The 25,000-nt window shown below is 41.1% G+C and overlaps 4 protein-coding genes across 7 annotated transcripts in view; 3 read left to right on the top strand and 1 right to left on the bottom strand.

Moving 5' to 3' along the window:
* LOC122333626 (cytokine-dependent hematopoietic cell linker) overlaps positions 1-4,276 on the top strand; it is a 5,302-nt gene extending 1,026 nt beyond the window's left edge. The window contains exons 3-10 of the mRNA XM_043231323.1: positions 507-531; positions 1,183-1,204; positions 1,282-1,333; positions 1,409-1,437; positions 1,507-1,598; positions 2,895-2,972; positions 3,117-3,272; positions 3,346-4,276. Coding sequence (XP_043087258.1) covers positions 507-531; positions 1,183-1,204; positions 1,282-1,333; positions 1,409-1,437; positions 1,507-1,598; positions 2,895-2,972; positions 3,117-3,272; positions 3,346-3,501 — 610 coding nt within the window. The 3' untranslated portion in view covers positions 3,502-4,276. The remainder of the gene's footprint in view (positions 1-506; positions 532-1,182; positions 1,205-1,281; positions 1,334-1,408; positions 1,438-1,506; positions 1,599-2,894; positions 2,973-3,116; positions 3,273-3,345) is intronic.
* Positions 4,024-10,960, bottom strand: LOC122333615. Of its 3 annotated transcripts, none has more exons than XM_043231309.1 (3): positions 10,820-10,960; positions 9,162-10,630; positions 4,024-7,532 (listed from the first exon to the last, which is right to left on the bottom strand). In XM_043231309.1, the coding sequence occupies exon 3, from the start codon at positions 7,421-7,423 to the stop codon at positions 4,769-4,771; it is 2,655 nt and encodes an 884-aa protein (XP_043087244.1). In that variant the 5' UTR covers positions 7,424-7,532; positions 9,162-10,630; positions 10,820-10,960; the 3' UTR covers positions 4,024-4,768. The 3 variants fall into 3 exon arrangements, with proteins under 3 accessions (XP_043087244.1, XP_043087245.1, XP_043087243.1); XM_043231310.1 differs by having other exon boundaries at positions 10,817-10,958; XM_043231308.1 differs by having other exon boundaries at positions 10,710-10,847.
* On the top strand, positions 10,917-18,470 carry wdr1 (WD repeat domain 1). The gene is made up of 15 exons (XM_043231311.1): positions 10,917-11,070; positions 12,293-12,414; positions 13,239-13,329; positions 13,427-13,574; positions 14,254-14,434; positions 14,885-14,962; positions 15,496-15,576; positions 15,644-15,877; positions 15,991-16,078; positions 16,670-16,826; positions 16,934-17,021; positions 17,119-17,229; positions 17,309-17,482; positions 17,623-17,767; positions 17,849-18,470. Exons 1-15 carry the CDS (start codon positions 11,055-11,057, stop codon positions 17,953-17,955), a joined length of 1,821 nt encoding a protein of 606 aa, XP_043087246.1. The 5' UTR covers positions 10,917-11,054; the 3' UTR covers positions 17,956-18,470.
* Positions 18,471-23,773: 5,303 nt separating this feature from the next.
* The window catches only part of slc2a9l2 (solute carrier family 2 member 9, like 2), a 29,502-nt gene continuing 28,275 nt past the window's right edge, over positions 23,774-25,000 (top strand). For both annotated transcript variants that reach the window (XM_043231313.1, XM_043231312.1), the window contains exon 1: positions 23,774-23,928. The gene's annotated coding sequence lies outside the window, so the exon portion shown is untranslated. The remainder of the gene's footprint in view (positions 23,929-25,000) is intronic.

The following is a 25,000-nucleotide window of genomic DNA, read 5'->3' on the forward strand; positions in this document are numbered from 1 at the left end:
CACACACACACACACACACTCTCTTTCACACTCACACACACACATAGATTCACACTCTCACACACACACACACACACACACTCACACACACACATAGATTCACACTCTCACACACACACACACACACTCTCTTTCACACTCACACACACACATAGATTCACACTCTCACACACACACACACACTCTCTTTCACACTCACACACACACATAGATTCACACTCTCACACACACACACACACACATCCGCAGAAACTAAGTCTTTTTCCTGAAACACTTGATACAGTCACACGACCAAAGCGAAGCAGAAACAGGAAGTAACATCATCATTATTTTAGTTTTCTTTGCACACAAACAGTATTCTTGTAGCGTCGTTAAATTATAATAAAACCACTAGTGTCTATTTTAATAACGGCAGGGACAGCAACAGCAGAGAAAACATGTTTATCGAAAGGAAGCAACAAAAAACAGAAAGCTAATAATAAACTGTCTGATTTGTGTTTCATTAGATCCAGTCCGAGTGAGCGAGAGAACGTAAGTCCATTTTTTTGCTGCAACACAAATTGATTCATAAACTCTATCAATCAGTCAAACTGAAGTGCAGGGTTTTAATCGTTTTATTATACTCTTAACAAACACACTGTTCTGGTACCGTGTTAGTCACTAACTAGAACTCCAGCCGTACATGAGGAGGAGAGTGGGGCAAGTTGTCACGCACTAGTCCTGCTGTTTAGACGCCGTTGAAGTGAACGACTCGGTCTCAGATGATTCACTGCACAGCTGGTCTCAGTTTCCTTCAACAAACACTGAGGAACTGATACGCACGAGGTTACCCTCAGTTTTCAAGGATTTTTATCATGCATATTCATTTATCATTGAACAAAGACTTTCAGAATTGATTAGATGAACAGATTCGACCTTTTTCTATTTCCCCGATTCATCTCTTCCTCAGTCATACGATTAATAAAGAGTTTTCTGTGACTCTTTCAGGCTAGCCGAGGCCTGTTAACCTTGAAAAGAGTTCGAGAAACAGCACTCGTATCTGCTACTGTATGAGAGAGATTATTCACATCTAGGTCAAAGAGGACGAGCTGTGAAGAGAACTGAAATCTAGCTGAGAGACAGACACTTCACAGCAGAGAACATAGATAACTCTCATAAATAATAATCCCATTTCATTCTCAGGGTAAAGCACCATCGTCTGCATGTAAGTTACGCTGCCTCATATAAGAATAAAATATAATATAATGCAAAGTGTGATAATATATTCTAGCTGTTCTGCAGGTCGCTCCTCTCACAGGTTTTCTCTGGATCTGGACGCTCAGGATTTGGACAGGTACTGACAGCAGGCAGTGCTTTAACGTCATTAAATACAGGAATGATGTGTAATTGCGTTTGTTTGCTCCTGCAGCTCCCGTGAGAACGAGAAGAGCTCGTTAGGTAAGAACCGACTCACTGAATCACGGCTCTGATTCGCTCAATCTGAAGAACTCTCTGGATTGGTTTCAGATTCTGACGCGAGGAAACCTCAGCATCACGAATGGCCTCCTTCTAAAGGAGAGACCGACGGAAGCTACACCAATCACAGCAAACCTGCGCAGGTACAACACCAATCCACCAATCAATCACTTCTATTTATATAGAGCTTTTAACAACAGATTATATGAAAGCATCAGCGCTGAGACTGCGCCGGCTTCACCACTGACTCCGTTACAGTCAGTACACAGCGTTACAGAGCACCTCAAATAGAGGCGGGGATCTAGTTCTGTCTGCTCGTTGTTGATTGGATGACATGTGGGCGTGGCACGCACGGAGGCGGGTCTATATGACAGCTTGCAGACAAATGTGGGCGGAGTTAATGATTGGAGTCTCTGAAGAAAAAGTTACGACAATTTGATTTTGTATATTAAAAAAAGTAACATTCTTCCTGTCAAAAATTTGGAATAATTAAGATGTTTTAATGTTTTTAAAGGAAATCTCTTCTTCTCACAAAGGCTGTTTACTTGATCAAACATATAGTAAAAAAAACTATTACAGTTAAATAACAGTTATCTAGTGTAACTTATTGTAAAATGTCATTTATACCTGAAGGCCTTTGCCTTTAAGTGCATGTGGGGTCTTTTCGGTGCGCAAAGTAATTTAATTTAATAGACATTTCAATCTGACTCCTTTTTGTTATGACATCAGATTTAGATTGAATGCTAATTAGTCATTTTGTCCATTTCCAATTATTATTCTGTGCTGATCAATTAAAAGAAAAATACACTACAATGGGATACAGGAGTATAGATTTATCAGTAATATTATATCATACACCTATTTTACTCAAGCTATTTTTATTGACAAATGCAACCAAAATATATAACAGGACACACTATAAACTCATCATCCTGATCTTCTTTAAACACTTCCTCAAGTACCCCAGACCAAGAAAAACATCCTCCCGATGGAGACAGGAACTAACACTAGAGTTTGCTTTGATCAAGTCCTAGTTCACACCTCTTGAAGACAGACGGCAATTTGTATGAAAGACAGTGAGAAGAAGCACACCCTTCACAGGATCTGTGTTACCTTTTAGTATACTTGTTATAAAATCAAGAGCAGTCGCCACAATATAATTCAAATGAGCATCATCTAGAGTCTAGATCATTGTCTAGAACATCTTCTCTCAGTGAAGACAGCGTGTGTATTGTCCGTATCTCAGAAGATAGAAGAAGTGTCTGAGGTGTTAAACTGTGACCAAAGCTTTTTAAATGCAGCCCTTATGACTCTTTCAGAAACATTAAGGAAATGTAATTATTCCAGACTTAGTGTAAGACCGAAGAGACTTCAAAATAAGACCAATACCATGCTTTTTGGAAACACACAGTAATTTCCGCGTGACGTCTGTCCTGCAGGGATTGGAGGATCAGAACTGGTACGTTGGTACGGTTAGTCGCGTGGACGCTGAGCACGCTCTTCACCTCGTCAACCGGGTAAAACACAACATCATGACATTTCTCACAATTCAGAGACAAAAGAAGACACCTAAATCCAGTTTAGCAGATTGTAACAACATCAGAAAATAATATTTAGAGACTATGCAGGTTTATATAATACCAGCTCACTTCTGTTCTCAGGAAGGAGCCTTTCTAGTGCGCGACTGCTCGAAGAACACTACCTATGAGCCCTTGGTCCTCGCTGTGTTTTACGACAAACGAGTGTTTAACATTCAGATCCGCTTCTGTGATGAAACCAGCAAATATACTCTGGGAACAGGCCTGAGAACCAATGATGTGAGTCACACGGCCACAGAACGCAGGGTTTGACCGTACGTCAGCCTCATCTTCTCTCGTCTTTGTCTTCCAGAGGTTTGACTCAGTCACTGACATCATCAGGTTCCACTCCATTTTTCCCATCGTTCTCGTTGATGGGCGGAAATCCTCCACGGCAACCAATCAGAAGAGGCAGTGTGTGCTGATGTACCCAATCACAAAGCAGGACCTGACAGAGCTTCTCAAATAAGAACAAATACAGAAACCACAACATCTCCAGGACGTTTAACTGACATTTCAACTTTATAAGACATTGACTGGAACAGAGCCATAAAGGAAAATCAGTCATGTAAAAACATGACTGTGTAGAGAGATTAAATATCTAATGAACGCATTTTAAAACACACATACACAAATAAAAGTGAGTGTTTGGTTGAATGCAGACACAAAAGAAGCATTTTTCCAGAAACCTTTAATCCATATTTAATCACACTTAATATTTTTGGTCTTTATGAATAATTTAAAAATAGATGTTATGCTTTTGGAGCCTCAGAACTATGTACAGATTATAGTTTGACATAAACTCATGACACACGATTAGTTTGAGTTTACAAACGAGCAGATGCCCTGAAAATCAAAAGTTCAGCTGTAACTTCACATAACATCAACAGTAGTGAAAGAAACAGTCGGTATACTGGTTTGATCATTTGAGGTAGATTTACAATCATATACACGTCAAACTGTCTCGACTGTTTAATGACAATACACTTCACAAATGAAAAGCTGTTTAATGTACAGACTTTGACAGAAAGTGTACATGTGTGCTGTAGTTTACAGTGAAATACTGAGTCTGTATACACAAAACTTAGTTTGCAAAAACGCTTTTAGTGTCTGTCATATGTTTGAATTTCACAAATGACAAAGAAGCCTTATCCAACAAAGACCATGTGCACAAAAATCAGAAAACACTCACTTAACACTGATGCTAACGTGCTGGTAATATGATTAAAAACGACATGAAAAGATTCCAGTGAATGTACTTCATGTGAACATTTTTGAATCTCCAAACATAAGATGAAGATCCTGTACAGTCGTGACAAATGACACGCAACATCCTAAAACAGACATTAGTGTTGATTAAAACCTCTGGGTTTCTGACCTTCTTACGAACAACTTCAACATATTTGCAGTTCAGTTTTACATTTTTCCTTTTTTAGAAAAGTCTCACTTATACACTATTATACATATAAATGAGAATGCTTGTCATTGCTGCTGTCAAGTGGGCAGGACTCGGGTAAGTAATGTTGAAAAGTTATTTTTATTTCTAACTACAATATGAGTAGAATGGCTAATACATGGTCAGCCTAATCCCACCATATTTTAATGATAAATGTTTATTGGCATTGAATTACCATTGTCCACCGACCAGCTTTTTTACCATTAAACTTTAAAATTATCTTACATGGGCTTTTTAAACCGTAAAAATCAATATGTTAAATATTTACATAGCTGGTGTTTCATGAGAGTGGTTTCTCCGAGACTCCCTTTAGAACAAACTCAATTACCTGATACTTCTGTCCATTAACTTTCTTGAGTTTCATCTTGAATGAAGGCTGTTTCCTCGCCGGTTGTTCTTGCTCATGATCCGCTGAGCGAATATATTTATAGTTCTTCAGGGTTTGAATGCCAACATTGATCCTCTGAACTGAAGGATTAGGGTGGTTCAGAACCACAACCGGCTGGTTTGGGCCGGGAAGCTTGATCCGCTGATTCGCTTTCAGAGGAGTTAACCTCAGTTCTTGGTGACGTTTGGTTGAGAATCGAGGAAGGCCCATCCCAACCAAAGATGACCTGTGTTTCTTGGCTTTCCTCTTTTCTTTCTTGCGCTTTTTACGTGGTGGTGAGTCTTGGTGCTTCTCTTCTCTTTCACAAAGGTTTCTCTTTAGTATAAGCTTGATGGCCACTTCAGGACTTCCGGAGACGTTCTGCTCACTTAGTGTGCAGCAGAGAACCGGTCGCGCCGTTAAACTCTCCTGCAGAGTTGGTGCTTCCGGAAGCTTCTTGTTGGGTTCCAACATTGCACTTGGAATCCTGAACAAAGCTACTTTTGGATACATGTTGGAAACACAGGAATGGTGGTTTTGGCCAGACTTATATTCAGAAATTGCCTTGTCTTGGAGCGAAATGTCATTTTTATTTGATGGAATGATGTTCCGTTTTGGCAAAACTAATGTTGGATTTGGAGCTTGTTTTGAGTGGCTTGTGTTCAGGGTTTTCTTTGATGTTTTTACTTGACCATGAGTCTTAGATATCACAGAGCCTTGACTAGTTCTATCCTCTGTTTTTGTTTCTTCGAGACCTAAAGAAGCACCTTTGGGTTTCTCCTCAGTATCCTCCTTTTTAATCAGAATACTACAGACCAGCGATTGATCTGCACTCTTTACCTCATCCTTCGACTCTTTCTTTGCGACCATCCAGCGTTGTGTTTCTGGCAAGGACTTTGTGATGCTTTGAGTCACTGTAGGTGTAGGACAAAGAGAGAACACTGATGAGATCACTGGAAGGCTTTCAGAACTCAATTCTGGACCTTCGAGTGTGATAATCTCTGGATCCTTGGTTTTCAGGTTGCACATGCTCTTAGCTGGCGTCCCTGAAGAACACTGTTGTTTATGTGCTGATTGAGCAGTTTTTGTGATAGTCTGAACATTGGTGCATGTTGAAGGCTGCTGCTGTTTGACTTTGTGAGATGATGTAGACGTGGACGGGCTAACTGGACACCCTTTGGCTACTTGGCATTTAAAGGACAGTTTGCTTCCAGTTGTGGTTGATGAAGGTTCATCCACATTGCTCTTCTGGTCTGGAGAGGTCCCATTGGGTGGGATCAACCGTAGCTCCAGCTCTCGAGTCCCATTGACGTTTTTCACCTCGACCAGTTCCACCAAACACCCGGCAGGAATATTGATCTCCTCTGGACAGGACACGGTCAAAGGCTTGTTGTGTTGGATAGGCTGGTTCAAAGGGGCCAAAAGTTCCACTTGGACACTGGATAATGGGCTTGATGCCTCCGCTGATGATCCTACAGCAGCTCTGGAGTTGATTCTTGTCTGATTACTCTTTTCTGCACTGAAGTGCAGTGGACTTTTGATTGTACTGCTGGGAAGTACTACTTGTTTCTGTATCCCAATGTTAGTCCCAGTTGTAGACTGACTAGACCTCTGATCCATTTGGATATTCCTCTTGGATAAGGGCGTATTAAGCAGTGCTCTGAGTGGGGTGTTCAACTCAACAGGTGCTCGGACCTGAACTCTGGGAAAGGTCCTTGCAGTCATAGCCTTTTCTGAAACACCAACCCTTGGGCTTTGCTCTAGTGTTTCTGTAGAACCACGTCTTGGGAACATGGCTTTAGGAATAAGCTTATCCGAAACAGTAACCTTGTTTTTTCCATCGGCACTTGAGAGTTGAGAGTTCGGTAGGTTGCCGTTTGCCTCCCGTGATCTAAGTACCACTTGGGGCATGTTGTCTAATGTGTGACTTGCACTTGGAAAACAGCTGGGAACGGCACTAGTGAACTGAGTCTTAGAAACTGGAACGACGGTTGATGTGCTCGTCAAATATGGTGTTGTGAAACTGTAGGTCATCCGGGCACGATTACTCCTGGTTTGATTCAGTGTTTTGCCAACAACAGATGATTGGCTGGGTTGACTTCCACTGGGGACTCCAACGTGGAAATTGGGAACTGAACACTGGTCATTCTTTTCAGGCCAATCTGAAATCCCAAGAGTTTCAGGAACAGATTGGTGTTCTGAATCTTCGGTGGCTACAGCAAAGTCAGTTATGAAGCCTTCTTCCGCATTTCTCTTGTGTATACGAAGTATATGCTTCACCATGTAGTCTCTCCGCACAGCTCCATACGAGCAGAAGCTACACCTGTAAGGGTACGAGCCAGTGTGGGAGACAACGTGTTTCTGAGACTCTGTTTTAGAATAGGACACATGGCTGCACAGCGCACAGGAGAAAGTTACCTCCTGATGATGGGACACGTGCCTCTCGAACAGGTCAGTGTCTTTGGTGGAAAAGCGACATTTTGCACAGCACAGGCGATCAATGTCTTTTCTAGGGATTGTACTGGCTTTGCTGTTCATGAACGACATGAAACTTTGCTGTGAACGCATGGTCAGGACAATCCTACTGTCCGAAAATCAAAGAATACGTAATCCACATTAGCTGTTTTTCACTGGTGAGAATCCCGTCCTTTGGTCTCAGCACACTGTTAGTTTATATCTGCACAATGGGTGAGAAAAAAAAAGTGTTTCAGCAAATTAGAAAGGAATGAAATTCAGAAAGCAGTAATAAACAACTGATTCACATAAAACACACTTTTACAACAACTCTAATTTACTACCTTTGCCTCTAAACATTATTTGTAACACAACTAACAGTAACACTGTTAAAGATGACACTTTAGGAAGTTTATTATAGCTATTGTTGCTTTCTCCGAGGTATCTTCAAACTGAACCACATAGAGACCAGAATATAATAAAGACTTGGAAATGCAACCATTAACAACCTTTTAAAAACCAAACTGCAACCGACTAATAACCGGAGTACAGTGTACCAATGTCAATTTGATTGCATAAAAACTGATTGCATATGACGTCCAATGTTGTGCAGACAAAGTGCATTCGTCACATCTGAAAAGAGTGCATTTTTTAAATTCATATTTACTCTATTTGGTTAATTATTTTTCTGTTCTTCAGAAAATTTGGCTCAAACAGTCATAAGACCATTCTAAACAATGCAGATGAAATAATATTTTGATATTCAAAACTGTTCACCTAGCCCATGTGCTTAACCGTGATTACTTGAAGCTAAAAAAATTGTATATACAAATCTAGTGTGAAACCAACATTTTTAAAAACATTTGCCTATAAAATCAAATGCAAGTACGGTAAGACATGCAATGCAAGAATACAGTCAATGTTCTTGATCTGGTGTACTGGTTAAAATCACAATCACTAATATCAATGCGTTCTGTAGTTTTAATCATATTTATTAATAAAGATATTGGCATTTATGATAAGAACAAAAGCTACTTCTACAGCAACATACAAACTACAAATCACTTGATAGCAGTCTTACACTAAACGCAATAAAATACAGTAGAATATATATGTTTTCAACACTGCAAAAACAATACAAATATTATTAGATGTGTCCCTGGAGCATAAAAGCAATACACTGTATGGGCCAAAATTAAATCTTTTTGTTTTATGCCAAAATCATTAGAATATTAGGTAAAGATCAGGTTCCACTGAGACATTTTGTAAATGACTTACTGTAAATATATCAAAACCTAATTTTTGATTAGTAATATGCATTGCTAAAAACTTAATTTGAACCACTTCAAAAGGGATTTTCTCAACATTTAGATTTTTTGCGAGGGATATCTTATACCTGATTTGCAAAAAGTTGGCCAAATATTGACCTAACAAACCAGACAACTTATTTATTCAGTTTTCAGATGATGCATGAATCTCAGTTTTTTAAAAAATGACCCTTACAACTGGTTTTGTGTTCCAGGGTCACATTATAAATGCATACAATATTGTATAAACTGATGCAATGTTTAAAGTAAACTATGAAGGAATTGCTTAAGGTCAGTATAATTTATTAGGTCATAACTGCACTGTGCATTGCACAAATGCATCGACACGAGCATGCGGATCTGCTGCTCTCTCGTCAGGAGATTCTCGTTTCGCCTGGATGCACAGCACACAGTAATTCCTCGTTCCCAGAGGCGATCTAAATAATAAGAGCATTCACGCATTTCTCAAGTGTTGCGTGAGCCGAGCCCCGCACGCGCGTCATAGCGCGTTCCGGGCAAAAACAGCGATGCGTTAAAACACTAACCTCGCCTTAAAAGCGTCCTCCTCTCACAAGAGCGACCGATGCGTTTAACGCGTCCATTCTTCACTATTTTCTCACCGGTTTCGCTTGCATTGTTTTTTTTTATCTGCAGCTGTGACCGCGCAGCAGAGCGCGCGCGAGGGTTCGGGCGCGCGGGGCACGTGACGCGACGCGCGGCTCTGATTGGCTGCTGACTGCAGTAGAGCTCTACAGCTCACGCGGGCACCCGCATACCGTAACGCACGGCGGCTCAAAAAACGTGTTTTCTCGCCCTGACGCTAATTGATTCTAGAATTTGGAGAGTAGAACATTTGTTTCGGTAGAATACAGCCTGTTTTAGTCAGTTGGTTCATCTAATGCTGCGAGTTAGTCAGTAAATTCGCCCGCACTGTACATTCTTCCTCTTACGTAACTTGAGCCAAGATGGCGCTCGTGAAAAACAGACAGTCGAGACTGTTTTGTGTTTAGTGTGTACTGTCCACTTCTCTTCTCACACACTACACTTTACAGACAATCTTCACTCATTCTGATGGAAACATATATTGATTCTTGGTTATAAATGTTCATATATATTTATTTTGGTTATATTGGACACACCTATATATATATAAAGTTGGTTCAATCTTCACCTGATCAAATATATAAATAATGACACAACTCTAAAACATGAACAATCACAAACTGATCTCGGATGAATCATATCAGTCAATCTTCTCGGTTGGGAGTTTCACTGCATGTCAAGACAGAAATGTGTTTTGTTTAGTGTGATATAAACACATCTCTACACAGGCTGCTTATTTCTGCTCAAAACCCAGTGTTTCGTAATGCAGCAATCATTGCAGACTTCTCTGACCCGCTAGTATTAAAGTATAGAGCTGTACTTGCCGTGTAAATGCCTTTATGTCACCTCTGAACAGCATTAAATCGCTTTAGTGCCGCCTTTTCAGTGTAAAGTTGCAAATCTAGAAGCAATCTAGCAATGGTTTGAGTTATTCTAGCTGATAATTCAGTCAACATACAGGTAAACATACGACTGGACAGCACTAAATCTTTATTGTTTCATTTATATGAAATGAAGTATGACTCTTATGTTGATATCAGCCGGTTATGAGTCTGCTAAAATGAACTCATCACATGCATTTCCTTTATTACTTGCAATGAATCATCACAATCAGTACAGTGTGGTCCGGGAGTCTTATATCATCCCGGTGGGTTATTTTACAATATTGATCAGCTGAACGTACATTATATCCCACTTATGGCTGCCAGTACCAAATACATAAAACCGTGCACATGAGATATTGATCTTTAAGCTATTCATAGAAACTAAAAGAGAGACAGAACACAGCAGGACAGAGTTGCCATGAGAGATGGTCATGTTCTTCTGAAATATGAGTTTGCTGAATGCTGTGATTGTCCATTCAGAATCAAGTATCCCAGATGGACGTGATGCTTAGTGGCAACACAAGGCACTGCAATAATAAAAATAAATAAATAAATAAATAATTGAATATAATTAATAAAAAATGTAAAAATATATTTGATATGTACAGCAACATTAAACTTGTTGGATAATGATGTCAAAGGGATGAATCACGGGTCTAAATGCACACAAGCTGAAATCGGAGAGGTTTTAAATAAAGCGTAATCATAAACACCACCATCGTCGTTCACGGGCTCCCGGGCCACGTCACTTCCGGTCGGGCGTGTGCGCGCAGGTCTGATCGAGCGCGAACGGTCTTGACTATATATGGGCAAAGCCGAGCCGTCCTCGCGCCGCCGCCTCTTCCGCGTTCAGCGTTCCGCGATCCGCCGGTGACAGAAGCGTTCAGAACCGAACGGGCCCGTTCCTCACAGCCGCTCATTCATTCACCGCGCACCGGAGAAAAAGCCGAGATGTCCTACGAGCTCAGTGAGTCACGAGCCTGTGTGTGTGTGTGTGTGTGTGTGTGTGCACGCAGTAACTGTGTTGTTCTGTGTGTGTGTGTGTGTGTGTGTGTGTGTGTGTGTGTGTGTGTGTGTGTGAGAGAGCGAGCGAGCGACTGCAAGAGATGTGTTTATAATGTCGTTATAATGGTTAGGGCTGGTTGGTTTTCATTGTGATGACAGCAGCAGAAGTGTGTGTGTGTGTGTTTACCTGCTGTGTGTGCGCTTCACCTGCTCTGTGTGTGTGTGTGTGTGTGTGTGTGTGTGTGTGTGTGTGTGTGTGTGTGTGTGTGTATGTGTATTAATGGCCTGGTTCACTCTGCTCGGATCATTTACTGAATTATATCAGGGTACTTAAACAAATACCATGGTAATACCATTCATATCCAGAAGCGTGTTGTAATGGGGGATTTTTAAGTTTGTATTTTTATGAGAGACTTGCTCATAAATGCGTGTGTATTATGTAAAAAAAAAAAAAAAAAAAAAAAAGTCTTTTTAAATCAGTGTAATGCTGTGATTATGATCCAAACACTAATCAGTGAGTTTGAGCATCTTTATCAGTCTGACACTGATTCAGCCAATCGCGTGCGTTGGAGGCGGGACTATCCTTTTGACGGACCAATGGCAGACAGGGGTGTGTTTTGAAAAAATTGTCGTTATTTTTCTTTTTTTTGCTGCTCAGCTTCACAACATAATAATAATAAAATCCGTATTTTCTAAATGTTTAGTACCAGTTTGTATTGCCTAAACACTTCCTTTTTTTAATATTGGACATTTTGACTCCTAAAACTACTTATTTATTTTTCTCAAATGCTCAAAGGTGACATTTAATTTACATTGATTTGCATTCAGGCATTTAACCGAGGCTTTTAAGCAAAGCGGCTTCCAAAAGAGGAACAAATCTGAATTCTTCGGGATGTTTGAAATATTCAGCATTACAAAGCTGTTAAACTTCAAAACGATGTATTTAGCAACGTTCTGCGAGGTTTTTGTTACCAAATAGTTTCCAGAGCATGACGGTTAATGTTGTTAAACGAACACATCTTGTGCTTTATAATTGGAGAAAGTTTCAAAGTAAAAGTTATCGTTAAATTTTTTTTAACACTACTGAAAATTAAGCAACTACTTTTACAGTATAATTTCTATTTCTTTCTTTAAAGAATCGCACATTTCTCAAGAATTGTAATCGTTTTTTTCTCTTTGCACAGAGAGCGTGTTCGCCAGCCTTCCTCATATGGAAAGGGGCGTGGCCAAAGTCCTGGGCGGAGATCCCAAAGGGAACAACTTCCTGTACACCAACGGAAAGAGCGTGATAATCAGGAACATCGAGGTGAGAGCCAATGAAACACATTCACCGTAATGCATGGACAGTAGAAGTTAAAGAGCAGTTTAGAAATAGCTGTTTTTTTTGTTCAGAAATGGTTGTATTTACGAGTTGGGAAGTCAGGTTGAAGCTGGTGCAAGGCAGCAATGTACCATTACAAAAAAAAATCGGATGCATGTCTAAAAATGCTTCTAAATGAATAAAGTGTGTGATTATTGCATTGTTAAATTTCGGAAGGTTCTAGTTGTACTTGTACGATACTATGGTGTTATCTCACTCTTTGAGTTGAAAAAGTTAAACTCTTCCAAAAAAAAAAAATAATGGCTTGCATCAAGCGTCAACTTTTCACAGTTGCCCAATGACCAAGCGGGTAGCGTCGTTTCCATAACAACAAGAAAAAATGGAGAAGCTGCTGATGAGCTGATTGTACTGAATCACATGAAGCTGACAACATCCTTTTCTTCCCTGCTAACTTCAAAAGCCAGCTCCAAATTTTTTGCGCTTTCTCGACATTTCTGCAGCGCACTGCTAGGATACTGTTGCTATAGCAACAAAAGATGCTTTTGGCTGATTTTTTTGGGAACAGACGCTGCCAGCGTTTTTATTTTTTCCGACAAGAAAAAGTGAACACGGCTTTAGACTTTGTTAAATAGCAATTATAATTCTGGACGCCACAATTGCGTAATTCTTCTAAATCCACGTCTGTTTTTCTGTGTGCATGAGATGTTCCTTTCATTCTATGTGTTTTCTCGAGGGTTTGTTTTCACATCTGAGGCTTAATACTGTGTGTGTGTGTGTGTGTGTGTGTTCTCACGCTCTCTCTCCTGCAGAACCCAGCGATCGCAGACGTCTACACCGAGCACCCTCATCAGGTCATCGTGGCTAAATACGCTCCCAGCGGCTTCTACATCGCGTCGGGCGGTGAGTGCCGGACCTGAGCACCGAGTGTGTTGTGTGTGTGTGTTTGCCGTCGTTCTGGAGTCAGTGTGTGTGTGTGTGTGTGTGTGTCTCTGCGCAGACGTGTCGGGGAAGATCCGGATCTGGGACACGACGCAGAAGGAGCACCTGCTGAAGTACGAGTACCAGCCCTTCGGAGGAAAGATCAAAGACATCGCCTGGACTGAAGACAGCAAGAGGATCGCTGTGGTGGGGAAGGGGCGAGAGAAGTGAGTGACAGCCGCTGGACACGCCCCCTGGTGCAGGACACGCCCACTCAGAGCCAGACGGCAGTGTTGAGAGTAAAGCATTACAACTAGAGTTGGGATTCTAGAATTGGATGTTAGCTAGAACTTATAAAATTCAAACGATACCCAACCACAGTCATGTATTGACTGATAGCTCTGGGGTTGCCATGTTGAGAGATTTCAGGTGTTGTGTGTGAACATGCCCTTACTGCGGTTCTAAACCTAATATCAACATTTTCTCAAAAACGTATTCAGTTTTCTTCAATCAATAAGTCACATGCAAACTCACATACTTATTCCTGTTATAATTAAATGTTAAATGAGATAAATATTATATGCATTTACTCCCAAATGTCTTTGTTGCTGACCTCCGATGATCCAATTCAATCCAAAAATGACACGAGTTTGATGTTAGTTATATAAGTAGTATCCTCTTTTCCTGCGTGATATTCTTCGTGTGACTCCTTTGATCGGTCCTCTACCGTACAGACCAGCGTCTACGAGGCATTCATTTCACTTTTGTTGTGAAAGGGCTTGTGCATTTTGCCCCTCCCAGACTTAAAATGTAACGTAATGCATTGCTTTCCACAAAAAGCAAGCAGGTGCCGTGATTGGTCAGAGTTTTGTAATGAAGTGACCCGTCTGCCGTGTTTCTGCTCAGGTTCGGCGCGGTGTTCCTCTGGGATTCGGGCTCGTCGGTTGGAGAGATCGTGGGTCACAGTAAGATCATCAACAGCGTGGACATCAAGCAGACCCGGCCGTATCGCCTGGTGACCGGCAGCGACGACAACTGCACCACTTTCCTGGAGGGACCGCCCTTCAAGTTCAAGTGCACCATCAGCGTAAGAGCGCTCTCCACACACCTTCATCTCCACGCAAACACTCGAACAAAGAGTCCTCCTTCAGCGTCTGCACTGTTTCTCTCCAAAGGTTATGAATGATTAAAGAAGCCTTTACTGCTGAACTAGAGTTTCTTAAAGACGCTGTGTTTGTTCTTGTATCTCTAGTAGTTTGAGCAGAACAGCTAAAGAAAACAGACATGTATGCTTCAGGCCAGGGCTTCTATCTTTCTTCTTCTTCTTCTTCTTTATTAATATAAACCTGTTCAGCTTCTGATGTGAGGTCATGGTCCCACTGCATGCGAGGAAATAAGACGCAATTTATTTTAAGGCTCAAGTGTTTGTAATAACTTCTGCTTGCCGTCTGAGGTGTTTTTTTTTCATGTAATGCTGCTGAAAAATATTATTTCCTTGAAGCTAATGCTCATCAAATGCTGTGGTGATTGTTTGCAGGATCACAGCCGCTTCGTGAACTGCGTGCGCTTCTCTCCGGACGGGAATCGTTACGCTTCGGCCGGAGCCGACGGACAGGTGAAGCCTCTTTCCTCGTGCTTTAACCGCTTCCTTCACATTTCTTCATTTGACTGGAGCTCCTTCTCAAGTGACTAGTAGTGCATTAGCAGTTTAGTTTAGTTTGGTTTGTGTTAAGCGCTTCAGGTTTCTTCTTGTTTGTAGGTTTGCTAAAATAATAAAATAGTGATTTAGATATCATTAATATCGTGTAAAATAAAATGTCATCAATACCAATAATAATCATTATAATCAATAATATTAGGATTTTTTTTATATATAAACATAAAAATGCACGTTTTTTTTTAATTCTGAGCCCAAACTTGTTTAATTATACGATTACAAGCTAAAGTTATTTTATAAATAATACTTTTAGTGCTGTCAAACGTTTAATTGCATTCAAAATAAAAGTTTGTTTACATAGTGTGTGCTATATATATATATATATATATATATATATATATAGAAAAAGAGAGATTTTATTTATCTCTCACACAAAGCAAACAAAGTGTTTTAAGTGTTGAGCTTTTTCTGTTTTTCTGTGTCCTGTCCAGATTTTCCTGTATGATGGTAAGACTGGAGAGAAGCTGGGATCTCTGGGAGGAGAGAAGGCTCATGATGGAGGCATTTACGCTGTGAGTGTTTGGTCCGAGTGACACGGGATGAGGATGAGGATGATGCTGACCTCCTCCTCTTCTTCAGGTGAGCTGGAGTCCTGACAGCACTCAGCTGATCTCGGCGTCCGGTGATAAGACGGTCAGGCTGTGGGACGTGGGCAGCGGGACGGCGGTCAGCACCTTTAACCTGGGCTCAGATGTTCTGGACCAGCAGCTGGGCTGTTTGTGGCAGAAGAACCACCTGCTCAGTGTCTCTCTGTCCGGTTACATCAACTACCTGGACAGAAACAACCCTGACCGGCCGCTGCGCACTATCAAGGTGAGACGCACTGACCGCTTGCTCTAGGCCAGGTGTTATTGTAGTGTTATTACCATGTTATTACTGTGCTTTTACTATGTTATAGCTGTGTTTTTTACTTTGTTATTACTCAGGGACACACCAAATCCATCCAGTGCCTGACAGTCCATAAAACGGATGGCCGATCCAGCATCTACTCGGCCAGCCACGACGGACACATTAATATCCTTCAGTCACGAGGAAGCTCTACTGAATACATCCGTTATTCATGAATACTATGAATACTACTAAATGAATACTAATATTCTGAGAATTTTGGCCACCACTGTACTTCCGTATGACGTATTTAATCAATATCACGGAAACAATTGTGCTGTTTTCCATAATTTCAGCATGTTTAAAAATGTGATATTTCATACAACAGAAAGTCAATATGCTAACACATTATTTTAAATATTTATCAGTGGTTCAGTAATTAGCCGCCACTCAAATGTAAATTATTTTTTTATATATTTTTTTAAATTCTTTTAATAATTTTAATTAATCTTATAGAATTATGCAAAATAAATGCATCTAAAGGTACAGCTTCTGTGGTGCAAATATGAATTTTGTTGATATTGATTTTAATGAAATGGTAAAAGCTTATTTATTGATTACATAAAAAATCCACAAATGTCTGTAAATGTGTTTGGGTTGAACTGAGCAGCGCACAGAAAACCTGCTGATGGTGAGAGGCTGAAACCGGCACAAAACATGCTAAATATAATCTAATTAGGGTTAGAATGTGATGTGTGTCCTTGACCTGAGCTGCACATTACTGGGACGCGGCGAGCGGAGAGAACGAGGAGATTCTGGGCAAAGGACACTCCAACCTGGTGTCCAGGATGACTGTGGATGAGTCTGGACGTCTGGTGACCTGCAGCATGGACGACACGGTCCGCTACACTGACCTGAGCAAGAGAGAGTACAGGTGAGCCTCACACACACACACACACACACACACACCTGTGACTGGACGCCTGCTGGAGCTCACCTGCTCTCTCTCTGTGTGTGTGTGTGTGTGTGTGTGTGTCTCAGTGCATCTGATATAGTGAAGATGGACATGCAGCCCAAGTGTGTCAGTGTGGGTCCAGGAGGTCTTGCTGTCACTGTTTGCATCGGACAGGTACAGAAACGAGCGCACACACACACACACACACACACACAGCAGTATTATATGATAATTGTGAGTTCCAGTAGTGCTGAGTGTGTGTTCTGTTCAGCTGGTGCTGCTGAAGGACAAGAAGAAACTCTTCACACTGGACTCTCTGGGATACGAGCCGGAGTCTGTAGCCGTTCACCCAGGGGGCGGAACTGTGGCTGTGGGCGGAGCTGTGAGTCACCAATCAGATTCTGACTATCAGCATAACCACTGAAGCCCAGGCTGATTTTGTGTGTGTGTGTGTGTGCTAGGACGGGAAGGTGCGTCTGTACTCTGTTCAGGGGAACACTCTGAAGGATGATGGGAAGGTGCTGGAGGTGCAGGGTCCAGTGACGGACATGTCATACTCTCAGGATGGAGCGTTTCTGGCGGTGACGGACGAGAAGAAGGTCATCTCTGTGTTCACGGTCGCTGACGGATACTCGGTAATCTCTCTCTCTCTCTCTCTGTCTCTCTCTGTCTCTCTCTCTCTCATGCAGTTTATTGTCTGTATCTCTCTGAGGTGAGGTCTGTGCTCCAGAGACACAGTTAGGTCGGTCTTCACAGGCTGTGTTGTGTGTTTCAGGAGAAGAGTGAGTTCTACGGTCATCATGCGAAGGTGGTGTGTCTGTCCTGGTCACCTGATAACGAGCACTTCGCCACCGGCGGGATGGACATGATGGTGTACGTGTGGACCGTAAACGACCCCGACAAGAGGATCAAGATACCAGGTAACAAACACGAGCGCCTCTGAGAGAACGCTGCTGACTCTGACTCTCTCTCTCTCTGTGTGTGTGTGTGTGTCTCTGCAGATTCCCACCGGCTGCATCACGTCAGCGGTCTGGCCTGGCTCAACACGAACACACTCGTCACCTCGTCCCACGACGCCTGCGTTAAACAGTGGACTCTGAAAATCTAAGCTCTGGATCAACAGGAACGCTCTCGCTGTCTTCTCTCGCTCTTCCTCTGTTCTCTGTCCTTAGATCTCCGCTGCTCTCCGCTGGACAGGCATCGAGCACTTGACCTTCCTCACACTCACACACACTTACACTCACACACACACTCACTCACACACACACACACACACACACACTCACATATGAGACCAGAATCTGTCATGTGACATTCCAGACGCAGGGTCAGAGTTCACGAGGTGATCCTGAGCCCTGATTGGCCATGAGCTACTCTTCTTTCTTGAGGAGGGACTTTAGGGAGCAATAATCATCAGAAACCAATCGCAGAACCTGTGTGTGTGTGTGTGTGTGAGAGACAGTATTTTGCTCTCTTCTAACCCTAACGTGATGTTTATTTACTATGTTTTTGATCGGACGTCTCTGATTATTTTTTTTTTTTGTTTTGTTTAGTTTTTTTTCTTCATTGGGTGGATGTGATTCATAATTATATTAATAATGATAATAAAACACTTTTTATGCACTTTCTCGTCCTGTCTGGTTTGTTGAAGCTGATTGACAAAGAAAGACAGGTGAACCTGAAAAAAAAGGGCTAAGCTGCAAGAAAAGACTTGTTCAGTCGTGTTTTACAGTAAGATCCTTAAATCAAGGCACAGAGAAAGAAGTCTTGTTTTCCACAAAGTTTATCAAAATCAGTTTTCGGGAAACAATTTGAGTATTTTAAAGTCTGCAGTGTATGGAAATAAGAAAGAAAGGGTGTAGAACATTTCCAGATATTTGTACCTGTTTATTTTTGTTATAATAGGAAACTAATTATTTTAATGAAAGCAAATCTATCCTAAAAGAAAGAAGTGTTTTCTTGGTTTAGTGACGTTCAGGTGCGCTTCAATGAAGGTGTTCGCTTTCTTCTCAAGTTACTCAACGATCTTTCCGTCTGTCTCTTAGTAAATCATGCATGTCAAGAATAAAATGACCAGTGAAAGTCAACTCATTTAACAAACTTGGGTATAATTATTAAAAGTTAAATCTCTGCCCGCTTTATCTAACACATTGAGTGGATCTTACAATGTATTCTTTGCACTTCATTCCCTGTTGATGTGAATAAAAGCGTAGCTGTCACACGCTATAATATTTGTTATTTTGTAATATATACATTTAGTAAGCAACCTTAAAATGAGCAAAATACGAGTTTTCAGCCGTGACGCAGTCCTCCATTGAAGCGAGGCCACACCCACCAAAACTCTTTTATCGTTTAGAGAAATAGTGTCCCCTCTTTTAAGAACCGTTGTCAGGCTCTGAAAGTGTGAACTAATTGATCACAATACAATCATCTTGAAAGACCGTCTCCTTTCCCGCCACAGGCGCGAGAGCGGCCTCCGTGACGTCAGCGTGACACGAATTCACCTGAAGCGGAACTAAAGAGCGCGAAAAAAGCGCGCGAGGATCTCGATCTCAGGCGTCGATTAACATTTTATGACCGTCGGACATCATAAGGATAGTTACACGTCTCTGACTAGAAACTAAACGATCAAGACGAGCGGGACATGATGAAGGAGCTGAGAGGACTGAAGAAGAGAAGAGTCATCACTCACTAGTGAACACTACACGGACAGCGCTGGAGCTCGGCGTTAAATAGTGAGTCTTCTGACTGACCAGCAGAGGGAGCCATGACACCTCAGAAGATCATTATACATACATACACCGTGTGTGTGTGTGTGTGTGTGTGTGTGTGTGTGTGTGTGTGTGTGTGTGTGTGTGTGTGTGTGTGTGTGTGTGTGTGTGTGTGTGTGTGTGTGTGTGTGTGTGTGTGTGTGTGTGTGTGTGTGTGTGTGTTGTATATAGTAGAACTCTAAACACTGAATAAAGTCAGGTTCACAATTCTTTTCTGGTAGACGAGAGTTGAAGGTTTTTCTGGAGGAGAAGTTGTTTTTCTTTTTTGTTACTTCATAAAGTAAGTCAGATGGAAATCAAACACATGTTTTTTGTGAAATCTGTAAATCAGTCATGATGTAACCTTCAGAATACAGAGAGGAACGAAACTATAAAGTTGTTTGGAGAGAAATAACTCTTTTAAGATTGAGGATCTAGACGCAAACTGATGAAGTGCAACGAAATAAACAGAAGTGCATTAAACATCATCATAAAAACTCGAAGTAAAAACACTAAGCATCGTTCCAACGACGAGAACATAATCAGGCTCCGTTATTAACTAGTCGATATTCATTAGGTTTACAGTTTGAGAGTAAACTGAAAAAACACTAGCTGTCTGGATCTGACTGATGATGATGATGATGATGATGATGAAGAACGGCTGGTGAGTTCTTGTGTTTTTCTCTGTGTGCAGGACGAGACGAGAGCATCTGAACGCTGAATGGAGTTCAGGACCAATATGAATTGAATTATCATAATGAGACTCATGTGAGAGACAGACAGCAGAATTACGAGTCACACACACACTCACACACAGGCGCGCACACTCACACACACACATACACACAGGCGCGCACACACACACACACACACACACACACACACACACTCACACAGGCGCGCACAGTCACACACACACACACACACACACACACACAGATGGACAGAGAGAGAGACGTATGGTGAGTTCCTGCTTCTTCTGATTGATTCTGTTCTATAGATAGGAGACATAAACACAGAACATACCTGTGTGTGTGTGTGTGTGTGTGTGCGTGCATGTATGTGTGCCTGTGTGTGTGTGTCTCTGTGTGTGTGTCTCTGTGTGTGTCTGTGTGTGTGTGTGTGTGTGTGTGTGTGTGTGTGTGTGTCTGTGTCTGTGTGTGTCTGTGTGTGTGTGTGTGTGTGTGTGTGTGTGTGTGTGTGTCTGTGTGTGTGTGTGTGTCTCTGTGTGTGTGTCTCTGTGTGTGTGTCTCTGTGTGTGTGTGTGTGTGTCATAAACCTCCCTATCAGTGTTTTATGGGCTGATTTAAGTGAATGTTTGACAGGATCTTGGTGTTGATTCAGTGATTTCTTGAATGAAGATAAAGATGAATCATGTCTGGATCCGGTGGTGAGCTGAAGAAGCTAAGACTCTCTGTATTTAATGTGTTTTTAAAGAATTAGCGCTCAGGGTTTAGAACGAGTGTGTGAGAGAAAGAGGAAAACAACACCATATAAAATCATGCTTTCATATATTTACACTCATTTGTTCATTCAGCAGTTCATTGTGCTTTTATCCATTAATAAGAACAAAATTATTCATAACATTTGAATTTAGCAAATACTTTCATTCATGATTTATATATATATCACATTTACACAGTTCCCTTTACACAAACTGTATATTTTTACATATTTACATTTATGTAATATACAATTATATATATATATATATATATATATATATATATATATATATATATATATATATATATATATATATATATATATATATATATATATATATATATATATATATATATATATATATATATATATATATATATATTAGTTACATTTATTTTTTAGCAGAAGCTTTAATAAAAATAAAAAGGCATTTAGTTTTTAATATATTCATATTTAATTATTATTTTTATTATTATTTATGTGTTTACCCATAAAAAAAATATTTTGTAAAGTATATTTACATTTGTTTATTCATTTGGCATGTGCTAGTTATAGTAAAACGTTTCATTGTTTTAAAAACAAAGTATTTAATAATCAATTTATTGAATTTGAACTGAATTGAAGGGACTTTCTTCAGTTAATCACAAAAAGCCAGCGTTATATTCTTTATGATATAAAAAGTTTTATTAGTAGAGCGAGCACACATAGAAGAAGTGTGATAAAGAGCCGAGGTGACATCAGGACGTGACCTTTCACCTCAGAGAAAACAGCACACTATTTATTTAAATAACATGCACTGCTCCAGCGGAAGTAAAAATGTGGTTTATTTTACATATTAAAATATAATAATTGTAAAGTAAAGCATGGTGTAAAAAAAGCTGTCTGCATTTATTCATTTTTGCAGACTTCAGTGAACACCTAAAGAGATTCCTCATTAGAAGGCAGACAGGAAGTGCTCGTAACACCAGCCTCAGGTACAGCTCATACAGGTACAAGCCAATGCAGTTAATGAAGCTAAAGGGGTTTTATTTGGGATATAGCGTATGAGTTTTCAGCTGTTGTTTGAAGACTGACAGGATTGAGAAGATCAGGATCGGTGAAGGAGAACCAGACTCCTGGAGGAGGTGGAGACCGTGGTCGTGAGTGGAAGCAGACGGAGGTGGAACACTCTTTTGGGCTCAGCTTAGGTCCTGCTGCATCGCTTGATTGATCGCATTTCACAGGAAGTCCAGGACAAGAAGATAGAAAGATCAGAAAGGGCCTGATCCCCCTGGAGCATGTGACGTAAAGCTGCTCGACTGAGGAGGTTCTTCCGTGTTCTCTTCGGAGGTCAGACTTCTGACCGGAGCTCACGGAGTAACTGTAGATGAACTTAAAAACTCAACTTAAATCTGGGCTGCTGTGTTAGATCTGTGTGGAGTGTGTGTGACGTCAGGGACCTGGTGTTTGTTTGCTCTGGGAATCATATCTTCTCGTGAACGCTGATTGTGCAGCGATTATGACATGAACTGGATTATAGAGCAGTATAGTGAGAAATCACGGGTATAAATTATGATGCTTATTTTAGTGCTGTCAGAAAAAGAGCTGCTAGGACAAATGTTGACTACTGTATATATATATAAATATATGTGTGTGTGTGTGTGTGTGTGAGTGAGTGTGTGTGTGTGAGTGTGTGTGTGTGTGTGTGTGTGAGAGAGAGAGTGTGTGTGTGTGTGTGTGTGTGTGTGTGTGTGTGTGTGTGTGTGTGTGTGTGTGTGTGTGTGTGTGTGTGTGTGTGTGTGTGTGTGTGTGTGTGTGTGTGTGTGTGTGTGTGTGTGTGTGTGTGTGAGTGTGTGTGTGTGTGTGTGTGTGTGTGTGTGTGTGTGTGTGTGTGTGTGTGTGTGTGTGTGTGTGTGTGTGTGTGTGTGTGTGTGTGTGTGTGTGTGTGTGTGTGTGTGTGAGTGTGTGTGTGTGTGTGTGTGTGTGTGTGTGTGTGTGTGTGTGTGTGTGTGTGTGTGTGTGTGTGTGTGTGTGTGTGTGTGTGTGTGTGTGTGTGTGTGTGTGTGTGTGTGTGTGTGTGTGTGTGTGTGTGTGTGTGTGTGTGTGTGTGTGTGTGTGTGTGTGTGTGTGTGTGTGTGTGTGTGTGTGTGTGTGTGTGTGTGTGTGTGTGTGTGTGTGTGTGTGTGTGTGTGTGTGTGTGTGTGTGTGTGTGTGTGTGTGTGTGTGTGTGTGTGTGTGTGTGTGTGTGTGTGTGTGTGTGTGTGTGTGTGTGTGTGTGTGTGTGTGTGTGTGTGTGTGTGTGTGTGTGTGTGTGTGTGTGTGTGTGTGTGTGTGTGTGTGTGTGTGTGTGTGTGTGTGTGTGTGTGTGTGTGTGTGTGTGTGTGTGTGTGTGTGTGTGTGTGTGTGTGTGTGTGTGTGTGTGTGTGTGTGTGTGTGTGTGTGTGTGTGTGTGTGTGTGTGTGTGTGTGTGTGTGTGTGTGTGTGTGTGTGTGTGTGTGTGTGTGTGTGTGTGTGTGTGTGTGTGTGTGTGTGTGTGTGTGTGTGTGTGTGTGTGTGTGTGTGTGTGTGTGTGTGTGTGTGTGTGTGTGTGTGTGTGTGTGTGTTGTGTGTGTGTGTGTGTGTGCTGCAGTTCTTGTGAGAATCTAGATTATGATCTTGTATTTCCGAGCTCAGCTGCAGTTCTTGTGAGAATCAGATCTGATCTGAGATCACTGAAACACGACGAGCTGCTGCTGGACTTCGTCCTGAGAGTTAAACACACAGAGAGAGAGAGAGTGTGTGTGTGTGTGTGTGTGTGTTTATGAGCGAGTGAGATCTATGAGAGCTGCACTTTCACATCCATGTGTCTGCCGTCCGCAGCTCAGCGCTGAAGAACCGATCCGATCGAACAATCAGAGCGGCAGGAGGTTTGTGTCTCGTTCTTCTGTAGATCTCGGTTCTACTGTAATATTTCACCGGTAACTACAGTATGAGTGTGTGTGTGTGTGTGTGAGAGAGGGAGAGTTAATCATACATGACACACACACACACACACACACGTGTTTGTTTCTCTGTCAGAGGCTGGATATTTTTTTGTTTGATTTCAGGCTCATTTTGTGTAAAGCATGAAACAGAAATCAGGTTCACCCCTAGCTTCTGTACTCTTTATTCATATTTAGCTGAAAGCAGAAACTATACACTAATTCTTAGCCTTTCAACACTTTTTGTGAAACACAACACACACACACACACACACACACATCTGACAGGAATCAGTATAAAGCTGAAGGTGTGTTTGTGATATTTTTAATGCTTGGAAAAGTTTTCAAAATTACAAATTATGCTATAATCCTGTTTCTGTCTATACAGGAGATTAGAGATTGTTTCACGGTGAGACGCTGCAGGTGAAACAATATTTATAAAACCTGTCTCTTCTTTCAGTCTAGTGGAAAGAGAACGTGTTAGTTTTATTACTGGATCTGGAAGCGTCTGTAGGTTTCTGCTTCTCTTCTTGCTAATAATCCCCTTCACTCATATCACTGTATATAAATCAAAACATTAGAACAGGATATCCTCAACTAAAGCCATCCATCACATTGATCATTATTAGCATGATTTCCTGTAAAGCTGCTTTGAAATCATGAGTTTTGTGAAAAGCTCTTTACAAATACTTGCCTTTGACTCGCGGTGACCTTTGCCCCTGAGATCTGATTGGTCGGAGAGATGAGAGAAGTGATGGGTTTCTGTCAGTTCACCATGACCCGTACACTACCATTAAAACCTTTTATTTAAAGAAATGAACACTTTTATTTATCAAGGATGCATTAAACTGATTAAAAGTGAGGGTTAAGACATTTAAAATGTTTTGAATAAATGCTGCTCTTTTAGTTTCTAACTTTCTGCTCGTCTGTGCTGAAGACCTGTTCTCATCATTGATAATAATCAGAAATGTTTGTTGATCAGTAAATCAGTATATTATTATGATTTCTGTGACGCTGA

Source organism: Puntigrus tetrazona, unplaced genomic scaffold, assembly GCF_018831695.1.
Source record: "Puntigrus tetrazona isolate hp1 unplaced genomic scaffold, ASM1883169v1 S000000302, whole genome shotgun sequence".
Taxonomy (NCBI): domain Eukaryota; kingdom Metazoa; phylum Chordata; class Actinopteri; order Cypriniformes; family Cyprinidae; genus Puntigrus; species Puntigrus tetrazona.